At 63.2% G+C, this 19,571-nt stretch overlaps 1 protein-coding gene across 4 annotated transcripts in view; it reads left to right on the forward strand.

Moving 5' to 3' along the window:
- The first annotated feature begins 1,918 nt into the window (after window positions 1-1,918).
- PLCB3 (phospholipase C beta 3) overlaps window positions 1,919-19,571 on the forward strand; it is a 28,477-nt gene continuing 10,824 nt past the window's right edge. Inside the window, exons 1-32 of one of the 4 annotated variants that reach the window (XM_036029659.1) lie at window positions 1,919-2,156; window positions 4,815-4,892; window positions 5,135-5,203; window positions 5,292-5,432; window positions 5,670-5,749; window positions 5,845-5,898; window positions 5,992-6,067; window positions 6,172-6,272; window positions 6,765-6,931; window positions 7,019-7,165; window positions 8,174-8,414; window positions 8,624-8,708; window positions 8,787-8,973; window positions 9,782-9,960; window positions 10,726-10,822; window positions 10,906-10,990; window positions 11,238-11,362; window positions 11,671-11,825; window positions 11,907-12,071; window positions 12,704-12,803; window positions 12,903-13,007; window positions 13,190-13,281; window positions 15,014-15,167; window positions 15,255-15,293; window positions 15,421-15,613; window positions 16,054-16,195; window positions 16,288-16,364; window positions 16,484-16,573; window positions 16,665-16,722; window positions 17,019-17,105; window positions 17,193-17,412; window positions 18,455-19,350. In XM_036029659.1, coding sequence (XP_035885552.1) covers window positions 2,058-2,156; window positions 4,815-4,892; window positions 5,135-5,203; window positions 5,292-5,432; window positions 5,670-5,749; window positions 5,845-5,898; window positions 5,992-6,067; window positions 6,172-6,272; window positions 6,765-6,931; window positions 7,019-7,165; window positions 8,174-8,414; window positions 8,624-8,708; window positions 8,787-8,973; window positions 9,782-9,960; window positions 10,726-10,822; window positions 10,906-10,990; window positions 11,238-11,362; window positions 11,671-11,825; window positions 11,907-12,071; window positions 12,704-12,803; window positions 12,903-13,007; window positions 13,190-13,281; window positions 15,014-15,167; window positions 15,255-15,293; window positions 15,421-15,613; window positions 16,054-16,195; window positions 16,288-16,364; window positions 16,484-16,573; window positions 16,665-16,722; window positions 17,019-17,105; window positions 17,193-17,396 — 3,672 coding nt within the window. In that variant the 5' untranslated portion in view covers window positions 1,919-2,057 and the 3' untranslated portion in view covers window positions 17,397-17,412; window positions 18,455-19,350. Of the gene's footprint in view, window positions 2,157-4,814; window positions 4,893-5,134; window positions 5,204-5,291; window positions 5,433-5,669; window positions 5,750-5,844; window positions 5,899-5,991; window positions 6,068-6,171; window positions 6,273-6,764; window positions 6,932-7,018; window positions 7,166-8,173; window positions 8,415-8,623; window positions 8,709-8,786; window positions 8,974-9,781; window positions 9,961-10,725; window positions 10,823-10,905; window positions 10,991-11,237; window positions 11,363-11,670; window positions 11,826-11,906; window positions 12,072-12,703; window positions 12,804-12,902; window positions 13,008-13,189; window positions 13,282-15,013; window positions 15,168-15,254; window positions 15,294-15,420; window positions 15,614-16,053; window positions 16,196-16,287; window positions 16,365-16,483; window positions 16,574-16,664; window positions 16,723-17,018; window positions 17,106-17,192; window positions 17,811-18,454; window positions 19,351-19,571 lie in introns of those variants that run through there. The other 3 variants (XM_036029660.1, XM_036029661.1, XM_036029658.1) reach the window with 3 other exon arrangements.

Genomic DNA, 19,571 nt, shown 5'->3' on the forward strand with positions numbered 1-19,571 from the left:
GCCGGAAAGGCAGCCTTCCTTCCACCATTACTGCTTGCCGAGAAACCCTATTATCATTACCAAGGCTGGAAGAAAGTGTCCGAGGAGGAAGGAGCCCTTTAATGGGGGCAACCCTGGCCTCAGGAGACACGGGGTTAGGGAGAGGCTCAGGCCCGGGAAAAAGTCTCCCGTCCTGTTTTGTGAAGGAGCTGCTGCCCGGGGCTTCTGGGAAACACTCCTGTCCAAGGCCTAGGGCCCACAGCTCAGGCCGTGCCTCCAGGCCCTGCTAACCCGGGCACAGGCTGGTAGGCGCCCCGCCCCAGAGCGGATCTGCGCCCTTTCCACCTTCCTCCCTGATGATGCCCCCCAGCCTGCTAGCCACTCCTAAGATGCCTAGCTTCCTGTAGCCAGAGTCATGGGGTACCCATTTGCTTATTTCATCCTCTAACAACCCCCAGCTTCTGGACAAGGTGACTGAGGCCCAGACAGACTAGGTCCTATGGGAGCAGAGGCCAATTCCCACCCGGCATGCGTGGCTGTGCCCAGTAGACACGGTGGTCCCCGGGTCTCTGAGTGGTGCAGTTCTGCTGCTTGGCTGGGAGATGAGGATGACAAGTCCTGTTGTCCTGTCTTTTTCTCCTCAAGGGTAAGGAGCGGAGGGATCACAAGCTGGCCTTCAAGTCATGGAGCTGAAAACCTCCTACAGAGCTGTGTGACCTTGGGCAAGTCCCGTCCCCTCTCTGGGCCTTGAGTGGAGAATAATCACACCCCAGGGGGCCTTGGCCAAAGACAAGGAGATCCCTCAGGTTAGAGTTGGTGTCCCGCACTGGCACTGTGGGTGTTTGGAGGAGAGTCCGTTCCGGGCGGGGTTCCCCTCGGGGGTCCGAGGGCCCGGGGCGAACAGGCCTGCAGGGCACACTCCTCCTTGACTGAGCCCTCCTCCCCCAGAACCAGCTCCATCTCTTTCTGGGTTTCTAGGTGACTTGGCTGGCCCCTCTGGATGAGTTCTACTTTAAACTTGCTTCTGCCACTGCCTCTATATTGGGGGGGCTCCCACAGGGGCCCCCAGGCAGGAGCCCCCCCAGCCAAGCCCTGCGGGAGGGGCTGTAGCCCCCATCCCTCCCAGTGCCCATGCGCCCTCCCCCTCCCATCGCCGGAACACAGATTTCAGGGCACCTGCTGTGGGCCTGGCCTTGCAGAGCTCCTCCTCTACCCCCCTGCTCCCGGGTACCTCTGAGGCTCCTGACCCCTCTGGGCAAATGACTAGCTGTTCCCTTCGCAGTTTTTAGTCGGGCTCCCCCCAGGGACAGGCTCCAGGCTGGGTCATGGGGGTCTGCGGCACAAGAATGGGCTGTTCCTAAACTCTCTCTGGCAGGCCAGATTGCTTGGGTCCTCGGAGGAGGTCTCCCTGGGCTAGGTAAGGAGGAGGGGCGCCTGCCTGCGGGAGGCCCATTAGCTAAGTGCTCCCAGGGAGGGGGCCCATGCAGCTGCAGGAGGGGGTGAGGTGAAGCGAGGGCAGAGAGGGGGGTGAGTGGTTTTTCCTGCACTCAGTTAAGTGCTGCAGGAGTGGGGTGGGGACCGGGGCTCTGCAGCCCCCTGCCCCACAAATCTGGCCTTCCAGTGGTACCCCCACCCCTGCCCCTGAGAACGTTTAGCCGGCTGACCCGGGCTGGTCTTAGCAGCGCCTCTGCACGCAGCCCCTCTAGCCGCACCCACAATAGATTCCTTGGTCCCAAGCGCCCTCTCCTCACCCGGGGCTTCTTCAGCTGAGGCCCCCCAGCGAAGTGACCGGTGTTCAGGTATGCCCCCGCCCCAATCCCCATTCTTGCTGCAGTCGCCGCCCCGGCCGCCAGGGGGAGCCGACGCGGTGGGAGGGGCGTTGCCGCTGTGGCCCCGCCCCCGCCCCGCCCCGCCCGGGCCCCGCCGATTCTCTGGTCTGTCCAGGACAGACTGGCGGGCAGACGGACGCTGACGCCGCGGGGCCGGAGCGGGCCGCGCGGGAGCGCTCGGTGGGAGCGCCGGCGCCGTCGGTCCCCGTCGGGGCTCCGTGGGTCCCCCGGCCCACCCCTGGCCTGGCTATGGCGGGCGCCAGGCCCGGCGTCCACGCGCTGCAGCTGGAGCCGCCCACCGTGGTGGAGACCCTGCGGCGCGGGAGTAAGTTCATCAAATGGGACGAGGTAAGTGGGGGCGCCCAGTTCCGTCCAGATCCGGGGACTCTCTCACTCAAGCTCCGCCAGACGCCGAGGACCCCCATTCCAGCCTGGTGTGGCCACGACGCGCGCCCCCCCCCCCCCCAATCCCAGGCTGGCTGTGCTCCGGAAACTTGAGTCCCCAATCGTCCCTGTAATAAAGACTTTGTCCCCCAACCCCCACCCCAGTCTCAACTGCGGAAAATTTGTCTTGCCACTCCTTGGCCCCAAATCTTCGAACCCCAGTAAATCCCGGCCCCCCTTTTCACTGGCCCTTCCTACCCCTCCTTGCCGATCTAATCCCGTTTCCTCCAACCCTGGTCTGGTCCCCAAACCCCTGCCCGGTAGTGGAGTCTTTGGTTCAAGGACCCTGGACCCCAGTCTGGCCCAGGTGCACCTCCATTCTGGGTGGGTGCCGCTAGGACTGTACTCTCCCCAGTGCCCCGTCTAAACGTTCTTCTCCATTCATCACTTTTCCACCCTATTTTGGTTGGCACTCCTTTGCCTTGCTTCGGACCGCAGCCCAGCGTCCAGCTCAGGTGGTACCACCAAGTCACTCCCTAGTGGAGATTTTGCCCCCCAACTTCCTCCACCCCAGGGGAACTTTGCTCCCCACTCCTTAGGATCGGGACTTTGAACCCCAATAAATCTTGGCCCCCTTTACACCCCCCCTTGCCTCGGCGCTCACCTGCAGCTTCTTGTCCCAGTCTTTTGCCCCACCCTCATTGCACACCACCCCCTTCTCTGCCCCCCGGGCCCCTCCTTCCCCAGGGGCGCCACCCGGCCGGCCCGAGCTTCCTCGCTGCTCCTACCCAGTCAGGCCAGAGGCCTGGAAGTCTCTGGGCTCCTTTCCGGCTGGGTGGGGCGGGTAGGCGTGGGAGCCGGGGGGGAGGGGCTGGGGGCGTGGCCTGAGGCAGCAGGTGTGCCATAGAGGGTGCCTGGAAGCCTCAGGGGCCTGGGGAGACCCCTTCCCCTAGAGGGCCTGAAGGGAAAAGTTTCTCTTTTTCCTCCCAGTGTGATAAACCCAAATAAGGAAGTGGGAACAGGGAGAGGGCCCTGGGGGTGGGGTGACAGGGACTTGGAGCCAGAGAGCAGGGGGCCTGGGCTGCCTTTGAATGCTAGACCCCTGAGGAGGGGCGGGGGGACACCCTAGGAGCATTACTACAGAACTCCCCCTCCTCATGCTATTGGGGTGCCCAAGGTTCCAAGGCAGGGCTGGGAATCCGTCCCAAAGAGGGGCTGAGGATGTTTGTTAGCACGGTGAAGTGAGGAGGCTCAAGGTTCCCCAAAGTGCCAGGGCTCCCTGTGCCCTCTGCTCCCAGATCAATTTCCTGTCCTTTGTAAGCAAAGCCTGAGATGGGCGGGGCCCCTGAGGTCCCATCCTCCAGAAGAGGAAACTGAGTCTGGAGAGCGGAGACTAATCCCCACCCCACAGGGAGACTGCAGCTGAGGCCAGGCGCTGGGAGCCTGGCAAGGGTCCTCCTGGCTCCCCGCTTCCCAGGCCGGAGGACTTTGCAGCCACACTGCCGGCGTGCGAGTGCTGGCTGCCCTCTCTCGCCCTTCCATAAGCTGTGTAGCCTCTCCTCGCCTCAGTCTGCTCATTTGTGAAATGGGAAGAATACCAGCATGTACCCCACGGGGTTGCTGGGGGGGGGCTAAGGGAGCCCCTCCCTGGACGTTAAGTGCTTAGACTGACCTGGCACACAGTAGGGACAATGTGAGGGAGCCATTGTGTTGACGATCCAGACAGTGAGCACAGTGAGCCGTTTAGGGGTGACACCCAGAGGAGATAGCGTCTCCTCCTGGGGCAGCAGAGCTCTAGCTGGGGCCACTTGGCCACCTGGGCCCTGGCCAAGTCTGAGTTCCTCTTGACTCCCCTTTGGCCGCTGTCCTCAGTTGCCGGGGGTGGCCCTGGGAGCATGCCAGGGCCTAGGCCCTCCTCGGAAAATGGGGCCAGCACACTCTTCCCCGCCTGCTGTGGGGCTATTTGAGGGGGGACAGGTTTCGCTCTGGCTGAGGGCAGGGTGGGTCTCCTGCTGGTGTGACTCAGTCTGTGCTCCGTGAGATGGGGTGAGCTACGGGGTGCAGAGGGGGGGCAGTGGACTTCCAGGCAGATGGAAGGGTGGCCGGTCATCACGGGACCCATGGGGCCACAGGAGGGCTGTGGGGTCAAGGCTTCCGAACCCTCTGCTTTCACGCCATAAATGTTTCCAATGGGGCTGCCGGGAGCTCCAAGCTTCAGGGGCCTCTCAGGCCTTTTGGGAACATTGAGCCTGGGGTTGGGGGGTCTTAGGAAGCCTCCCCAGTGAGGTGGGTCCAGTTTCACGGGTAGAGGAGGGTGGAGAGGATATCTTGGCAAAGGAACGATGGTGCAGAGGCTAGAGGTGGGGAAAGGGTAGTTAGGGGTCTTGGGTCTTGGGTGAGAAGAGGTGATATTGGGAGGGGTGTCCGGACCCCAGATGTCGCGCCCAGGACCTCAGCTTTGTCCTGAGGATTATCGGGTGCCCCAGAGGACCTTTGGGCTGGGTGAGGTTTCATCTTTGCTCGTCATCGGAGACACGGCCTCGGATGGCCCCAGGGGGGCCAGGGCCAGGCCCGGCTTTCAGCTCTCACCCCTTGACCCCTGTGGTCCCATGCCATCCCCAGGAGGCCTCCAGTCGGAACCTGGTGACCCTGCGCGTGGACTCCAATGGCTTCTTCCTGTACTGGACAGGACCCAACATGGTGAGGGTGGGCGCCTGTGCAGCTTATTCAGGTCCAGGGCTCCTGCCCCAGACCCTGACACCCAGCCCATAAGGGTGGGGCTCAGGGGCTGGCTGACCTCTTGCACGTCTTGCTGAACAGAAAGTGATCAGGGCGGGTGCTGAGGCGTGGGTGGCCACTCTTTGGCCTGGGTGGGGAGCTTGGGGGCTCTGGGACCTCACCCGGTAGCCTCTTAGACCCACTCTGGCATCTGGTCTTGCCAGGAGGTGGACACACTGGACATCAGTTCCATCAGGGACACGCGGACGGGCCGTTACGCCCGCCTGCCCAGGGTGAGTGACGGGGCCCAGGACTGAGCATGGGAGTGAGATGGGGGGAGATGGGGACACCCTTTCTCACTCTTGGCTCTCACCTGCTCAGGACCCCAAAATCCGTGAGGTGCTGGGTTTCGGGGGCCCTGAAGCCCGGCTAGAAGAGAAGCTGATGACGGTGGTGGCTGGGCCAGACCCAGTGAACACGACATTCTTGAACTTCATGGCCGTGCAGGATGACACAGCCAAGGTGGGCTGGGGCCGAGGGGTCGTCCAGGGGAGCCACCCCCTCCCTTGTTGTATCGGCCATCGCTTCGTGAGGGCCTGTTGTGTACTAGGCTGTTCTCTGCCCCTCATTCTCATCGTCCTCTGACAAAGCAGTGTTGGAGCACTCACTGGGTACCACACCCGGTTCTGGGCTTGGGCTGCGGCCGGGCCAGCCCCTCCGGCCCCCGCTCACCCTCTGCCCTGCATCCTGACCCCTCAGGTCTGGGCTGAGGAGCTGTTCAAGCTGGCTATGAACATCTTGGCGCAGAATGCCTCCCGGAACACCTTCCTGCGAAAAGCGTGAGCCCCAGGCCTGCCGGGGGGGGGGGGGGGGCAGTGTTGGGGGGGGGCGGGTGTTCATTCCCAGGGCGTGACCCCTCTGCCCGTCCCCCCAGATACACAAAGCTGAAGCTGCAGGTGAACCAGGATGGACGGATCCCGGTCAAGAAGTGAGCGTCCCTTCCCCTTGGCACCTTCTCTCTCTTCCCCTGGTCTTGGTGACCTTTGCCCTCACTGACCTTGACCCCTTCCCGCCCGTTCAGCATCCTGAAGATGTTCTCGGCAGACAAGAAGCGGGTGGAGACTGCGCTGGAGTCCTGCGGCCTCAATTTTAACCGGGTGAGGGGGCTGGGGGCAAGCGCTGGGTGGGTGTCGTGGTGGGCGCCTGCTCTTTTGGGGCTGGCTGCCCCCTGAGCGCTCACCCCACGCTCTTCGGCCCCCAGAGCGAGTCCATCCGGCCTGATGAGTTCTCCCTGGAAATCTTCGAGCGGTTCCTGAACAAGTTGTGTCTTCGGCCAGACATTGACAAGATCCTGCTGGAGATGTGAGCAGGGCCGGGCCGGCTGACCAGCCCCCAGCACTCCACGCCGGCCTCTGCTCAAGGGCTCCTTCCGCCCAGGAGGGGGGGCGGTGGGGCTGTCGGTGGTCCCAGTGCACGGGGCTATGGCTGAGCTCAGAGCCGCTTTGCCTGCAGCTTTGTTGTGGACAGTTGTCGGCTGAGTCTTTGCCCCGTTTCCTTTCCCCAGCCCGTGCTGGGGACGAGCACTGGGCGGGGCAGACTGTTGGGCACTTGCCCGAGCTCACACAGGGGGTGAGGGCTGGGGCTGAGGCTGGGTCTAGGTCTAGGACTGGCCCGGCCCTCGCTGATGCCAACGGCAGTGCCGAGTGGAAGAGAGCGGGTGGGGGAACCGAAGCTCAGAGAGGCAGTGGCTTGCCCACGTCACAGTCAGTGGGTGCCAGCTCCCTCCGCCAGGGCGAGGGCTTGGAGCAGGGGCCGGTGAAGCTTCTGCCTGACCCGGCTCCCCGCTCCCTCCAGAGGTGCCAAGGGCAAGCCGTACCTGACGCTGGAGCAGCTCATGGAATTCATCAACCAGAAGCAACGGGACCCAAGACTCAACGAAGTGCTGTACCCACCCCTGGGGCCCTCCCAGACCCGGCTGCTCATTGAGAAGTATGAGCCCAACCAGCAGTTCCTGGAGCGAGGTGAGCCGGCTGGCGTGGGGGGCGGGGGCAGGGGCTAGGGGAAGGGGCCAGCTGATCCTGACCCTGCTGACCCTACCTGGCCCCCAGACCAGATGTCCATGGAGGGCTTCAGCCGCTACCTGGCCGGGGACGAGAATGGCATCCTGCCCCTGGAGACCCTGGATCTGAGCGCAGACATGACCCAGCCGCTGAGCGCCTACTTCATCAACTCCTCCCATAACACCTATCTCACAGGTGAGCGAGCCGCCCCCCGCCAGCAGGGAGGGAGGGGTGGCACCTGCAGCCTCCGCCTCCTGGCCCTTACACGGCCTCCCTCCTTCTGGGGTGGCCAGGGCTGGGTATGCAGGCAGGGAGCACGCAGCCTGCCCTGGGGGGCAGGGCTTCTCTGCATGGGCGTGTCTCGTGGGGGTGGGGCAGGGGGAGGTTGGAAAGCTTCCTGGGGGAAAGACGGAGGCCTTTAGTGGCTGGCTTTGGGAAGGAGCAGCCTGTGCAAAGGCCCAGAATAGAAGACAGCGGCATGGTGCAGAAAGGAGGCCGGGAGGAGGAAACCAGCAGCGGGGAGGTGGGGTGGGGCGGGAGCTGGGGCAGGTAGAGGTGAGAAGGGGCCAGAGAGGAAGGCAGGGCTAGACTCAGTGGGGAAGGGATTTGGATTTATCCTAAGTGGCCAAGAAAGGCAATTTTTGGAGGGTGTTAAGCAGGGCCGGGGCGACGGGGCCTGGTGAGCGTTCAGAAGGATGACACCAGGAGCTCCTCAGAGACTGGGAGGGAGGCAGGGAGGGTCTGCTGTCTGCAGGCGGGAGGTGGTAGTGGAGGGAGGAAAGGGAAGTCAGGGGCCGTGGGGGTGTTGGGTGTGACTCCCTGGATGGGGCTGGTGTGATGGGTGGTGGTGGACATTTCGGTGAGAGAGGGTGAGCCCTGGGGAAGGAACCAACCCGTCAGCCAGCGCTGGTGGGCTCCGGCTCCGACTCTGACCAGCCGGGGTGGGCGCCAGGGGCTGGGGGGCGGGGGCTGGGCCCTGCCCTGGTGAGGTGGTGCTGGTTCCACAGTGAACGAAGGAGTGATCAGGGGCTTGCCAGGCGGATTGGGCCAGGGCCAGGCTTGGCCACCACAGGGCCCTCCGTGTCCCCCTGTGTCCCCAGCAGCCCGGTTCAGCTCAGGCCTGGGGCGGAGGGGGAGGAGCCTGGGCGGAGGGGGAAGAGCCTGGCTGGCGGGCCGGCTGTGGTGACGGAGCCTCTCCCCCAGCGGGGCAGCTGGCGGGGACCTCGTCGGTGGAGATGTACCGCCAGGCACTGCTGTGGGGCTGCCGCTGTGTGGAGCTGGACGTGTGGAAAGGGCGGCCGCCGGAGGAGGAGCCCTTCATCACCCACGGCTTCACCATGACCACGGAGGTGCCGCTGCGGGATGTGCTGGAGGCCATCGCCGAGAGCGCCTTCAAAACCTCGCCCTACCCAGTCATCCTCTCCTTCGAGAACCACGTGGACTCGTGAGTTGGGCCCTGATCAGAGACGTCGGCCCCAGCAGCCTCTAACGTGGGGGCTTCTGACCTGGGGACCCCTGAGCAACCCAGAGACAGCCTCCCACGAACGAGCTGTCGGACAGCTCCTGTGACCTCTAACCCTGGGACTTTTCACTGACCCCGAGGATCACTGACCTACCCTGGGGAACCTCTGACCTCTGACCTTGGCCCCACAGGGCAAAGCAGCAGGCCAAGATGGCCGAGTACTGCCGCTCCATCTTTGGGGACGCGCTGCTCATCGACCCACTGGACAAGTACCCGGTATGGGGGCTCGGAGCTGTGGCAGGCGCGGGGGGCTGAGGGTGCCCCAGCAGGCCCTGACCTGTCTGTGCCCACCAGCTGGCCCCGGGCGTCCCCTTGCCCAGCCCCCAGGACCTGATGGGCCGCATCCTGGTGAAGAACAAGAAGCGGCACCGGCCCAGCAGTGGCGTCCCCAACAGCTCCGTGCGCAAGCGGCCGCTGGAGCAGAGCAACTCGGTCCTGAGCGAGAGCTCAGCAGCCACGGAGCCCTCCTCGCCCCAGCTTGGTATGACCCTGGCCCAACCTTCGACCCTGACCCTGACCCTTACGCTAACTGCCCATCTCACTGAACCCAGCCCTCCGCACGGTCTGCTCCCAACATGACATTCCTCCTCACCAAGCCACACTCCTAGCTGTGTGTGAGACCTCTGACCTCTGACCCCAGGCACTCACTCAGCTACACCCCAGTTGGATTTGGCTCCATGCAGCTCCTGACCCCTCAACCTCAAACTCCCAATTCACAGAGTCCTCCCCTCATCCTGCTACAACTTTGAACTCTGACTTCTGCCTTGGTGAACCAGGTCCCCATGCTTCGAATGCAACCCTCAGACTCGTGACCTCTGTCCTATGACCCCGACTTAGTCTGCTCACCCACCTGGTTATAAGTTCAGCTGACCCTTGACCTCTCACTTTACTGAAGTCCTCCTGACCTCTGACCCCTGACTGGTCCCCTCACTAAGCCCCTGCATCGGGTGCATCGCTGATTGACCCCTGACCTGGGATCACACCGTGATGGCACCCTTCACCCTTACTGTCGAGGCTGTTGTACCTGAGCTCCTGGCTCTCACCCTTCTGAGCCACCCTCCCTACCTCTCTGAGGGCAAGAACTCTGGACCCTGACCTTTGAGCCCCTCTGCCTGACCACTACATCCAGCTCCTGACCTCTGCCCTCTCCCCCAGCCACACTGCCCTGAGAGCCCCCCTGACTTCCCCACCGAGTCACCTCCACCCACACTGGGCACAGCACCCCCTAGCTGCTGAGAGTCTGTGTGTGTGCCCTGACCCCTGACCCCCGGTGGCCCTGTCCTCTGCAGGGTCCCCCAGCTCCGATAGCTGCCCAGGCCTGAGCAATGGGGAGGAGGCGGGCCTTGAGAAGCCCGGCCTGGAGCCACGGAAGTCTCTGGGTGACCTTGGACCTGCTGACCGTGAGGACGAGGAGGAGGATGAAGAAGAGGAGGAACAGGCAGACCCCAAAAAGCCGACCTCGGATGAGGTGAGGCAGGCCAGTGGGCAGCAGGAGAGTGTTTGCCGAGTGCCAACGGGGCCAGCCGCAGCGCTGGGGGCTGGCTGTGGCCCCGGCGCTCCTGGAGCTCGGTGCGGGTGAGGGGCGTGCAGAGAGGGAGGGAGGGATCTTAGATGGACAGGCCTGGAGGAAGATGTGAACTTATGCTCGTGACGGGGGCTGGGGAGGGGCGAGTTCGGGTGCAGAATGGGGTGGGGAGAGGAGGGGGAGGAAGGGGAATCTTAGCTGGGGGCGCGGTGTGGGTGAGCAGGCCTGAGGAGGAGGGGACACCTGTGGCAGGCTGGAGTGTCCGGAGGGGGTCCTGCAGACGAGGATGGTGTTGGGTCTGAGGACCGGAGGTGACGGCAGAGTCGGTCCTGAGGTCGAGTTTGGGAGAGGCCCGGCGTGGGGAAGGGCAGGCAGGGGCTGCCAAGCTTAGCGGCACAGGGACTGGGTTTGAGTCTGTGGGCCCCCGAGAGGGGATGGCTGGGGGTGGTGAACCGGGGGCCTGTCCGCAGGTGGGTGATCGAAGCCCTGAGGCTGGGTCCGACGTGCCTGCCCCAGAATCGGGGGTGGGAGGCAAGCCAGGGCTGCCAGGGGCTGTGGGCTGGGGCCTCTGCTGAGGCTGCTGGGCGGTGTGGTCGCCGGGGTGGGTCGGAGTCTCCTCTGTGGTACGGGCCAGGTGGGGGGACTTCCCGCGGGTGGCTGCGGGGCATGACACTGCCGACCCTGCTGACCCTGCCTTTGGGGCCACAGGGCACCGCTAGCAGTGAGGTCAATGCTACTGAGGAAATGTCAACCCTCGTCAACTACGTGGAGCCTGTCAAGTTCAAGTCCTTCGAGGCTGCTCGAAGTGAGTGGGGTGGGAGCTGGTGGGAGAGGGAGCCCGCTTGGCCCTGCCAGACCTAACCGCTTCCTACTGCCCCCCACCCCCAGAGAGGAACAAGTGCTTCGAGATGTCATCCTTCGTGGAGACCAAGGGCATGGAACAGCTGACCAAGAGCCCCATGGAGTTTGTGGAGTATCCTTTGGGGGCACTGGGGCCGCTTGGCCAGGCTGGGGGTACTCAGAGACTGGCTTCCATGCTCTAACCCTGCTTATGCCGCCAGCACGGGTATCTGGCGCTCCAGCACCCCTGTCTGGGTTTTGGGTGGGTCTGGGAGACTGCACAGGGGCCAGGCCAAGAAGTGGGGGGGGCCTAGGGGCACCTTGAACCCAGGCCAGGAGGTGGGTGAATGCACAGTGTGGCCCCTGACCGCCCACCTCAGATACAACAAACAGCAGCTCAGCCGCATCTACCCCAAGGGCACCCGTGTGGACTCCTCCAACTACATGCCCCAGCTCTTCTGGAACGTGGGCTGCCAGCTCGTGGCACTCAACTTCCAGACCCTGGGTGAGTGCCGGCCCACCTCGACCCTCGACCCTCGACCCCTGACCCCCAGCCTCACCGACTTCTGCCCCATGACCCCACTAATTTTGTCTGAATGGACCTCTGACTCTAGCTAATTCCAAATAACCCCAACTCCGGACCTTGGCGGACCCTAGACCCTTCCTCCCGCCTGATCTTTCCTAATCCTGGGAGCCTGGTGCCATTCGCTCTGACCCTAATGATCCCGGCCTCCTCCCTGCGTGACACTGTCCGTCCCGGCTCCTGGCCCTGTGTTGACCCGCTGACCCTCGCCCTCCCCGCGTCGCCCCTAGACGTGGCGATGCAGCTCAACGCGGGCGTGTTCGAGTACAACGGCCGCAGCGGCTACCTGCTCAAGCCCGAGTTCATGAGGCGGCTGGACAAGTCCTTCGACCCCTTCACCGAGGTCATCGTGGACGGCATCGTGGCCAACGCCCTCCGGGTCAAGGTGGGGCCAGGGAGGGCTCGGGCTGGGGGTCCCGGGGGCGGGGCTCTCGGCAGCCGCCTCACGCCCCGGGCTCTCCCCCAGGTCATCTCCGGGCAGTTCCTGTCGGACAGGAAGGTGGGCATCTACGTGGAGGTGGACATGTTCGGCCTCCCCGTGGACACGCGGCGCGGCAAGCACCGCACTCGGACCTCTCAGGGGAACTCGTTCAACCCGGTGTGGGACGAGGAGCCCTTCGAGTTCCCCAAGGTGAGCCTGGCGCCCGCCCAGGCCGGCTGGGCTCACCTGGTGGAGACGGGAGCCGGGGGCACTGGCGGCAGCCAGGGGTGGAAGGGGGGTTGCCAGGAACCTCGAGCCTGGGCCCGTGGCCTCCAGGCCCCACCCCCGTTCCTGCATGTCCCCGCGTCAGGCTCGGGCCCCCTGCCCTCTGCACGGGGAGAGGAGAGGACGGGAAGGTGAGGTGGAGGGAGGTCCCTGGTCCCATGAAGGGGGGGCATAGCCCATCCTGGCCAGGCAGGAAGCGTTCACCTGAGATCGGTCACAAGCTCTTCCCCGCCTCCCAAAAGGACTGGAGGCAACTCCGTGCCCAGCTGGGGCAAGTGTGGCGTGGCCTGGCCTCGCCCACCGTAGTGGTGGCTGGAGGGGTGGGTCAGCCTGTTCTCTCGGCTCAGGGCTCTGAGGGCTGCTGACCGTGCACTTGGCCATGCCGTGCGCTGTGGGTCCACCCTTGGCTCCGTAGCTGTGGTGATTGGTAGTCCCTGGGTCATCTTGTCCGACGGTCCCCTCTGAGTGCTGGCCTCAGTGGCTGTGGTCAGCTGTGGCTCAGCAGCCACATCAGCCACGGGTCAGCTCTGTGGCTTAGCGCCGGTGTGGACCCTCAGGTGGTGCTGCCCACGCTGGCGTCACTGCGTATTGCAGCCTTTGAGGAGGGCGGCAAGTTTGTGGGGCACCGGATCCTGCCCGTTGCTGCCATCCGCTCAGGTGAGGCCACCTGGGCTCTGGGCAGCGCAGGGACCGCGCGCGTGTGGGGACCTCAAGGGGCTCACTCACCCTGCCCGCCCCCCCCGCCCGGCCGCCCAGGGTACCACTACGTCTGCCTGAGGAACGAGGCCAACCAGCCCCTGTGCCTGCCAGCCCTGCTCATCTACACGGAGGCCTCCGACTACATCCCCGACGACCACCAGGGTGAGCTGTGGGGGCAGGCCAGGCAGCCTGGGGGCAAGGGCGCCCTCTGGGTCTGGGGACGGCTCGGCTGAGCGGGGCCCCAGTCGAGGGTGGGTTCTGCTGTCCCTCCACGAGACGGAAGCTGGTGGGAGGGTGCGGCCTGGGCTCTGGCTCTGAGACCCTCTACCTCTGCCCCGGCCCAGACTATGCAGAGGCCCTGATCAACCCCATCAAGCACGTCAGCCTGATGGACCAGAGGGCCAAGCAGCTGGCTGCCCTCATTGGGGAGAGAGAGGTGAGCCAGGGCAGGGTGGGGGCCATGGCAGGCAACAGGGCTCAGACCCACCTGACCTCGGGGTCTGCTGGGGTTGGGGGCGGGGTGGGGGTAAGGGTGGCCCCTCCTGGGGAGGAGCTCCTGCGACCTTCCCTGCTCTGCACCACCCAGCTGGTGGTCCGGCTCCTCTCCCTGAGACCGAAAGGGACCATTCACTGCCCTACAGTGAATGCCAACACCCTTTACCCGCCCCCCTCCTTCTGCCTGGAGGCCTTTTCCCCTTTCTGGATTAGTCTCTCACCCAGACCAGAAAACAAAGCCAAGTGAGTGCTGAGCGTCTGCTCGCTGCCCAGCCGGGTGCGAGCTGTTCACACCAGCTTGGCTCATACAGCCCTCCCGGCACCTGTCTTTGCCAGCTCCGGGGTCCAGATGGACACACTGAGGCTCTGGGTCAAAACCCCCCGGCCTGGGCCCCCAGTCCTTGGCCTTGCCACCAAGCTGCCCAGTGTGGGGCCTCTGACCTCTCTCGCAGTAGCTCAGGGGCCCTGGTCAGTCCATACACTTTGAGAGGGTGGAAACCATCCCTTCTGCACGTGAGAGGCCTTCCGGACAGACCGGGGCTAGAGTTCCTCCCGCTGCATGCGGGAGCGCGTGCGGCATCAAAGCTGGGGGCCGGGGCAGGCGGGAGCCACAGAGGCTTTTACAGCGGGTCCTGGGAGCCACGAGGTGCCGGCGGCTTCTGTGGGGAGAGGTCAGGAGCAGAGGCTCCCCGGCTCATCTGGACCCAGCCCCGAGGGGCCGGCGGCAGGCCGGGGAGAGGCAGCTCCTTGAAGCTGTTAGCCGGAGAGGCTGGTGCCCACTCTGCAGCCACTTCCTTCATTGATTTAATCAGGAGCTAAGCAACTAGGGAGATGAGCAGCTGCGGGCAAGGGTGGAGGGGGACTCAGAGACAGGGAGAGACTTGGGGCCGGGCCAAGGCTTTCCAGAACAATTTGGAAGTTCCTGAGAACGTGCAGCGGGGCCTGGCATCCTAGGGACGCCGCCTCACATGGTCGTACCCCCACTGCCCCAGAGAGAAAGGGTGTATGTGTGCTTGCTTTACCCCTCTTGTTTCTCAGGTAATCGTCTTTTTTTTTTCAGATTTTATTTTTTTATTTTTAAATTTTTTAATCTCTTTTTTAAGATTTTATTTATTTATTTTTAGAGAGGGAAGGGAGGGAGAAAGAGAGAGAAACATCAATGTGCAGTTGTTGGGGGTCATGGCCTACATCCCAGGCATGTGCCCTGCCTGGGAATCGAACCTGCGACGCTTTGGTTCGCAGCCCGCACTCAATCCACTGAGCTATGCCAGCCAGGGCTATTTTTTAATTTTTAAAAAAGATTTCATTTATTTATTTTTAGAAAGAGGGTAAGGGAGGGAGAAAGAGAGGGAGAAAAACTGATGTGCAAGAGATACTTCCATCAGTTGCCTCTTGCACACCCCCAACTGGGGGCCTGCCCACAACCCAGGCACATGCCCTGACAGGGAATCGATCCAGTGACCTTTCAGTGGCACTTAATCCGCTGAGCCGCACCAGCCAGGGCTCATGTAGGGAGGGGTCTGAACAGCCCCATGTTATAGACGAGTGACAGGGCCAGACAGGCAGAGGGAGGCAGGCCTGGGGCATCCGGCAACCCCGGGAAGTTGTGAAGGACAGAGCGGCCGGAAGAGAACAGCATTTCTGGAAGAAGCGTTCTGCTTTCCCCCTCACAGGCTCAGGCTGGCCCGGAGACATGCCAGGAGACCCAGTCTCCGCAGCTGGGGTCCCAGATGACCCCAAACCCCACACCCAGCCCGCTGGACACCACCCCCCGACGGCCCCCAGGCCCTGTCACCTCCCCCACCAGCCCTTCCCTTAGCAGCCCAGGTAAGGGGCAGCCTGGGCGTGGGTGGCCTGAGGGGAGCAGCTCTGCCGTCCTCTCCAGTTTTCCCCAGTCCTGCCTCTGCTCTCCAGGTCAGCGGGGGGATGATCTCGTTGCCAGTATCCTGTCAGGTAGGGGCCTGGCGTGGTGGGGGTGGGGCTACCCAAGGAGGCGGGGCCACTCCTGGAGGGGTGGGTGGTGCTCCCGCAGGCTTGGCCGGCACCAGCCCTCGCCTGCCTCTGCTCCACCGTTCTGCAGAGGTGGCTGTGACCCCGCTGGAGGAGCTCCGAGGCCACAAGTCTCTGGTGAAGCTCCGGAGTCGACAAGAGCGAGACCTGCGGGAGATGCTCAAGAAGCATCAACGGAAGGCAGTTGCTCTCACTCGCCGATTGCTGGACAACCTGGCCCAGGCCCGGGCCGAGGGCAGGTGCCGGCACCGACCAGGAGCCCCGTGAGTGTCCAGCGTGCCTGGGAGTGTGTGCTTCGTGCGGTGACGTGAATGAGGGGTGTGCACGTGGGTTTCTCCAGCACCAGATGGACATGGAGGATGGCTGAGGGCTGCTTCTCCACCCCCAAGGAGGAGGGTTTAATGCAAGGGAGAAAGAAAGAGGAGGCTTCCCTTGTTCAGTCCCACCCTCTTTCCTTCTGAGAGCAATACCTCATTGGAAGACACCACCCGCGAGGAGCATGTGTTTTGAGAGACTGTTGCCCAGACAGGCTCCCAGGCTCCAGGCTCAGCCGAAGCAAGCTAGCCTCCTCATTGGCATAATAAGCCCCGCCCTCGGGCTGGTGTCCGTCATTGCCTGCTGGGATATGCCCCACCACCCTCCACCCTCCTGGCCCAAGTCCATGGGATGAGCTGAGCATGACCCAGAGGGGTTCTTCACACAGAGGCAGGGAGGACGAGAAGGAGGAGGAGGAGGAGGTGAAGCGGTATCAGGAGTTCCAGAACAGACAGGTGCAGAGTCTGTTGGAGCTGCGGGAGGCCCAGGCAGATGCCGAGGCCGAGCGGAGGATGGAGCACCTGAGACAGGTGAGGGGGGGTTTGTGGTGGTGAGGGAGTGCCTGCTTCTTGGACAGACCTGTCATCGGGCTGCGTCACCTGTTGCTTACCTGTGTCCGCAGGTGCTGCAGCGCCTCAGGGAGATTGTCCTGGATGCTCACACAACTCAGGTCAAGAAGCTGAAGGAGATGAACGACAGGTGAAGGCAGAGGGTCTTGTGTGGGTGGGGCGGTAGACCCCCTGGCGCCAGGACAAAGGCAGAGTCCCCCCCCCGTGTCCTGCACTGACCCTTGCTTTAACCCCCACTGGCTCCTCCAGGGAGAAGAAGGAACTGCAGAAAATCCTGGACAGGAAACGCCACAACAGTATCTCGGAGGCCAAGACAAGGGAGAAACATAAGAAGGAAGTGTAAGAGCATCGGGGCTGGGAGCCATTTGGGGGCCGGGCAGGCAGGGCTGGGGGCCTGGCACTGAGCCCGTCCTGCCTGGCTCCTCCGCAGGGAACTGACGGAGATTAACCGGCGCCACATCACCGAGTCCGTCAACTCCATCCGTCGGGTAAGGCTCAGTTGCCGCTCCCGCCCACCCCCCTTCCTTCAGTCATCAGGAACCCATCTCCTGGGTGCTGGCCTCGCGTGACATTGCCTTGTTGGGGTTTCCAGACCCCGCATCCCCCTAAGCCCACGCCATCTCCAAAGCCAACCATGTGTAACAGTGTCCCTCGGCTTTGGAGTCTGGGCCCGGAGACTTTGCCCTTTAAGGATCATGTCAGGAGTCTGGCCCCACAAGCCTGGAGCCCAGCCCTGCCCCTCCCTTAGAGACCCTCGGCTGAGCCCTTGTCCCCCCGCTGACAGCTGGAGGAGGCCCAGAAGCAGCGGCATGAACGAGTTGTGGCCGGGCAGCAGCAGGTCCTACAGCAGCTGGTGGAAGACGAGCCCAGGGTGAGGCCTTGGGTGCGGCGGGCACCCGGGCGGCGGGCGGAGTGCTGGGCGGCCTGTCCTGAGCTTCTCCTCCTCCTCCTCCCATAGCTGCTGGGCCAGCTGGCCCAGGAATGTCAGGAGCAGCGGGCGAGGCTGCCTCAGGAGATCCGCCGGAGCCTGCTGGGCGAGACGCCGGAGGGGCTGGGGGATGGACATCTGGTGGCTTGTGCCAGCAACGGTCACGCGCCTGGGAGCATTGGGCACATGTCTGGTGCGGACTCGGAGAGCCAAGAGGAGAATACGAAGCTCTGAACTGGCTGAGCAAGAGGTGGCCACAGGGCCAGGGTGGGCACTGGGAGGAGGGTCGGAAGCTAAGACACTAATGCGCTTTTTTTTTTTTAACTTTTTATCTTTAGAAATTTTATTTTTTTAAACTGAGGCGAGCACCCCACACTAACTTCCTTCCTTCACCCTGTTGGGGCCTCATTAGGCCCCAGCCCCTCCTTCCTGCCCTCAGTCCTAGGGAAGGTGCTGGGTCACTCTGGGCCAGAAGAGCTGGGGTGGGGCCCTCGTCCCCCATGACGCCCACACCCCGGAGTGGGAGCCACCTCTCTCGCGGCCCCAGGGAACACCATGTGGAGACTTAGAGCCCTGGGAAGTAGGGGTCACAATCTTTCTCTATTCTCTGGGGACTTTTTTTATGTGAATAAAAGTGGATTTTAGGGACCCTGTGTGCAGTGTGGTTTGGGGTGGGGCAGTACCGTGCCAGAGAGGACCTGGGTCCTGGGCCCTCTCTGCCACTTCTTTTGAGGCCTCAGTTTCCTCATCTATAAAATGGGCTTGTGGGCACTTGGGGTTGAGGTCGGGCCCCTAGTGAAGGGCTGCTGGGTTTGGACCTTGTGACCTCCTCACCTGGGGCCGGCAGAGCTTCCCAATCCCCTGATATCAGAGGCCCTTTGGCCTGCCGCAGGCTTTTCTGCCTCTGCCCCCTCTGCTCCTGGGCCTTCCTTTCTCCCTTCTGGGCTCTTGCCACCCTCCTTCACAGAGGCGCAGGCCCTCGCTTCAGGAAGCTTCCCGTCCCCTTCCTTTTGCCTGATACTACCTGAGGGTCCAGCATCTCCTGCTGAGGCTGCTCTGGGTTCCACGCAGGCCGTTAACTCTGTGCTGGAGATGGACTAGGGGTGGAGCGGGCAGGGCAGCTCAGGACTGGTCCAGCCTCAGAGGAGCTGGGCTCTCAGCGATAACACGTGGGAAGTGGGTGGGTCTGGCAGTGACCCTTGGGAGAAGGGAAGCTGGCAGTCCAGCCACAGGGCTGGGAGACCCAGCACCCCCTCAATCCCTGTGAGGGAGATGTTATGCCTCTTTTACAGATGAGGAAACAGGCCCAGACAGAAGTCACGTGTGCCAGGCCAACTCGAGACGTCCTGACCTGGAGGCAGGGCAGGTCTGAACACTCTGTGGCCGATGGTCTGTCTACAGCCAGCCTGGAGGACCTGCTCCACTCCTCCCCTTCCCGCCTCGGGACAGCGACAGCGTGGAGTGGCAGAGACCCCGCAGTGAGGGTGCGGCTGGGTTCTGCTGCAGGGTCAGGCTGGCACTCCTTCAAGGCCTCTCCCAGCTTCCTGGCGGAGCTTCCCAGGCTGACTGCCTCCCTCCTACAGAGGAAGGCAGCCTCTTATCTGGGTTTATCTCCTGCCAATGGAGTGTTTTCTTTCTTTGTTTTTGCTGCAGCCTCAGGCACACAGATGGGGTGGGGAGGCCAGAGAAACAGCACTTCCAGAGTGGGGCTCTCCCAGGGGAGGGGACCTCTACTCTGGGCCCTGGGCCCTCAGGGTCAGCACCATGGCCCAGGCCTTCCCTGCTTCTGTGGCCAGTCCCTGTCCTATCCCCAAATCTGCCCACTGCATTGTGTGTCCAGGCCCCTCAGCAGCCAACTCCTGTCTTCTTGGCTTGCCTCCACTTACGGAAACACTACACGTTAGTCCCGTGGTCCTCAAAGACCAGGCTAAACTCCAAACTCCTGGGTATGACATACGAGCTCCTCAGAAGCCTGGCTTCTGCTGCCCCCCCCCCCCCCAATACTTCCGTGGGTCCATTTTTTCCTCTGCCCGGAATGGTAGCCCCCTCCCCCATTTCTCCCCTCCCACCCGCTGCGTCTTAACTCATCTCTGTATACCTAACACAAATTACTGGCTCATCTATAGGGGGCGCCAATAAATCTTCCTGGAATTGAGCTCGGAGCTCTCTGCTCCCAGGTCCTGATGAAGCTTCTCTGGTTCCCTAGTTATCGCTCTATTCACAGCCCTTGGCCTAGCCTTCCGCCACCCCCTCCCCCGTCCTGCGCGCCCTGCCAGTTCCCTTAGCAGCGCTGGCCCCAAGCCGGCCACACAGTAGCTGTTCTAAAGGACTGACCCAAATAGGAACAAATGACCCTCCCTGGGGGACGGCGGCACGGTTTGCAGAACGCGGAATTCCAGCGGCCGGTCG

Source organism: Phyllostomus discolor, chromosome 6 (assembly GCF_004126475.2).
Source record: "Phyllostomus discolor isolate MPI-MPIP mPhyDis1 chromosome 6, mPhyDis1.pri.v3, whole genome shotgun sequence".
NCBI lineage: Eukaryota > Metazoa > Chordata > Mammalia > Chiroptera > Phyllostomidae > Phyllostomus > Phyllostomus discolor.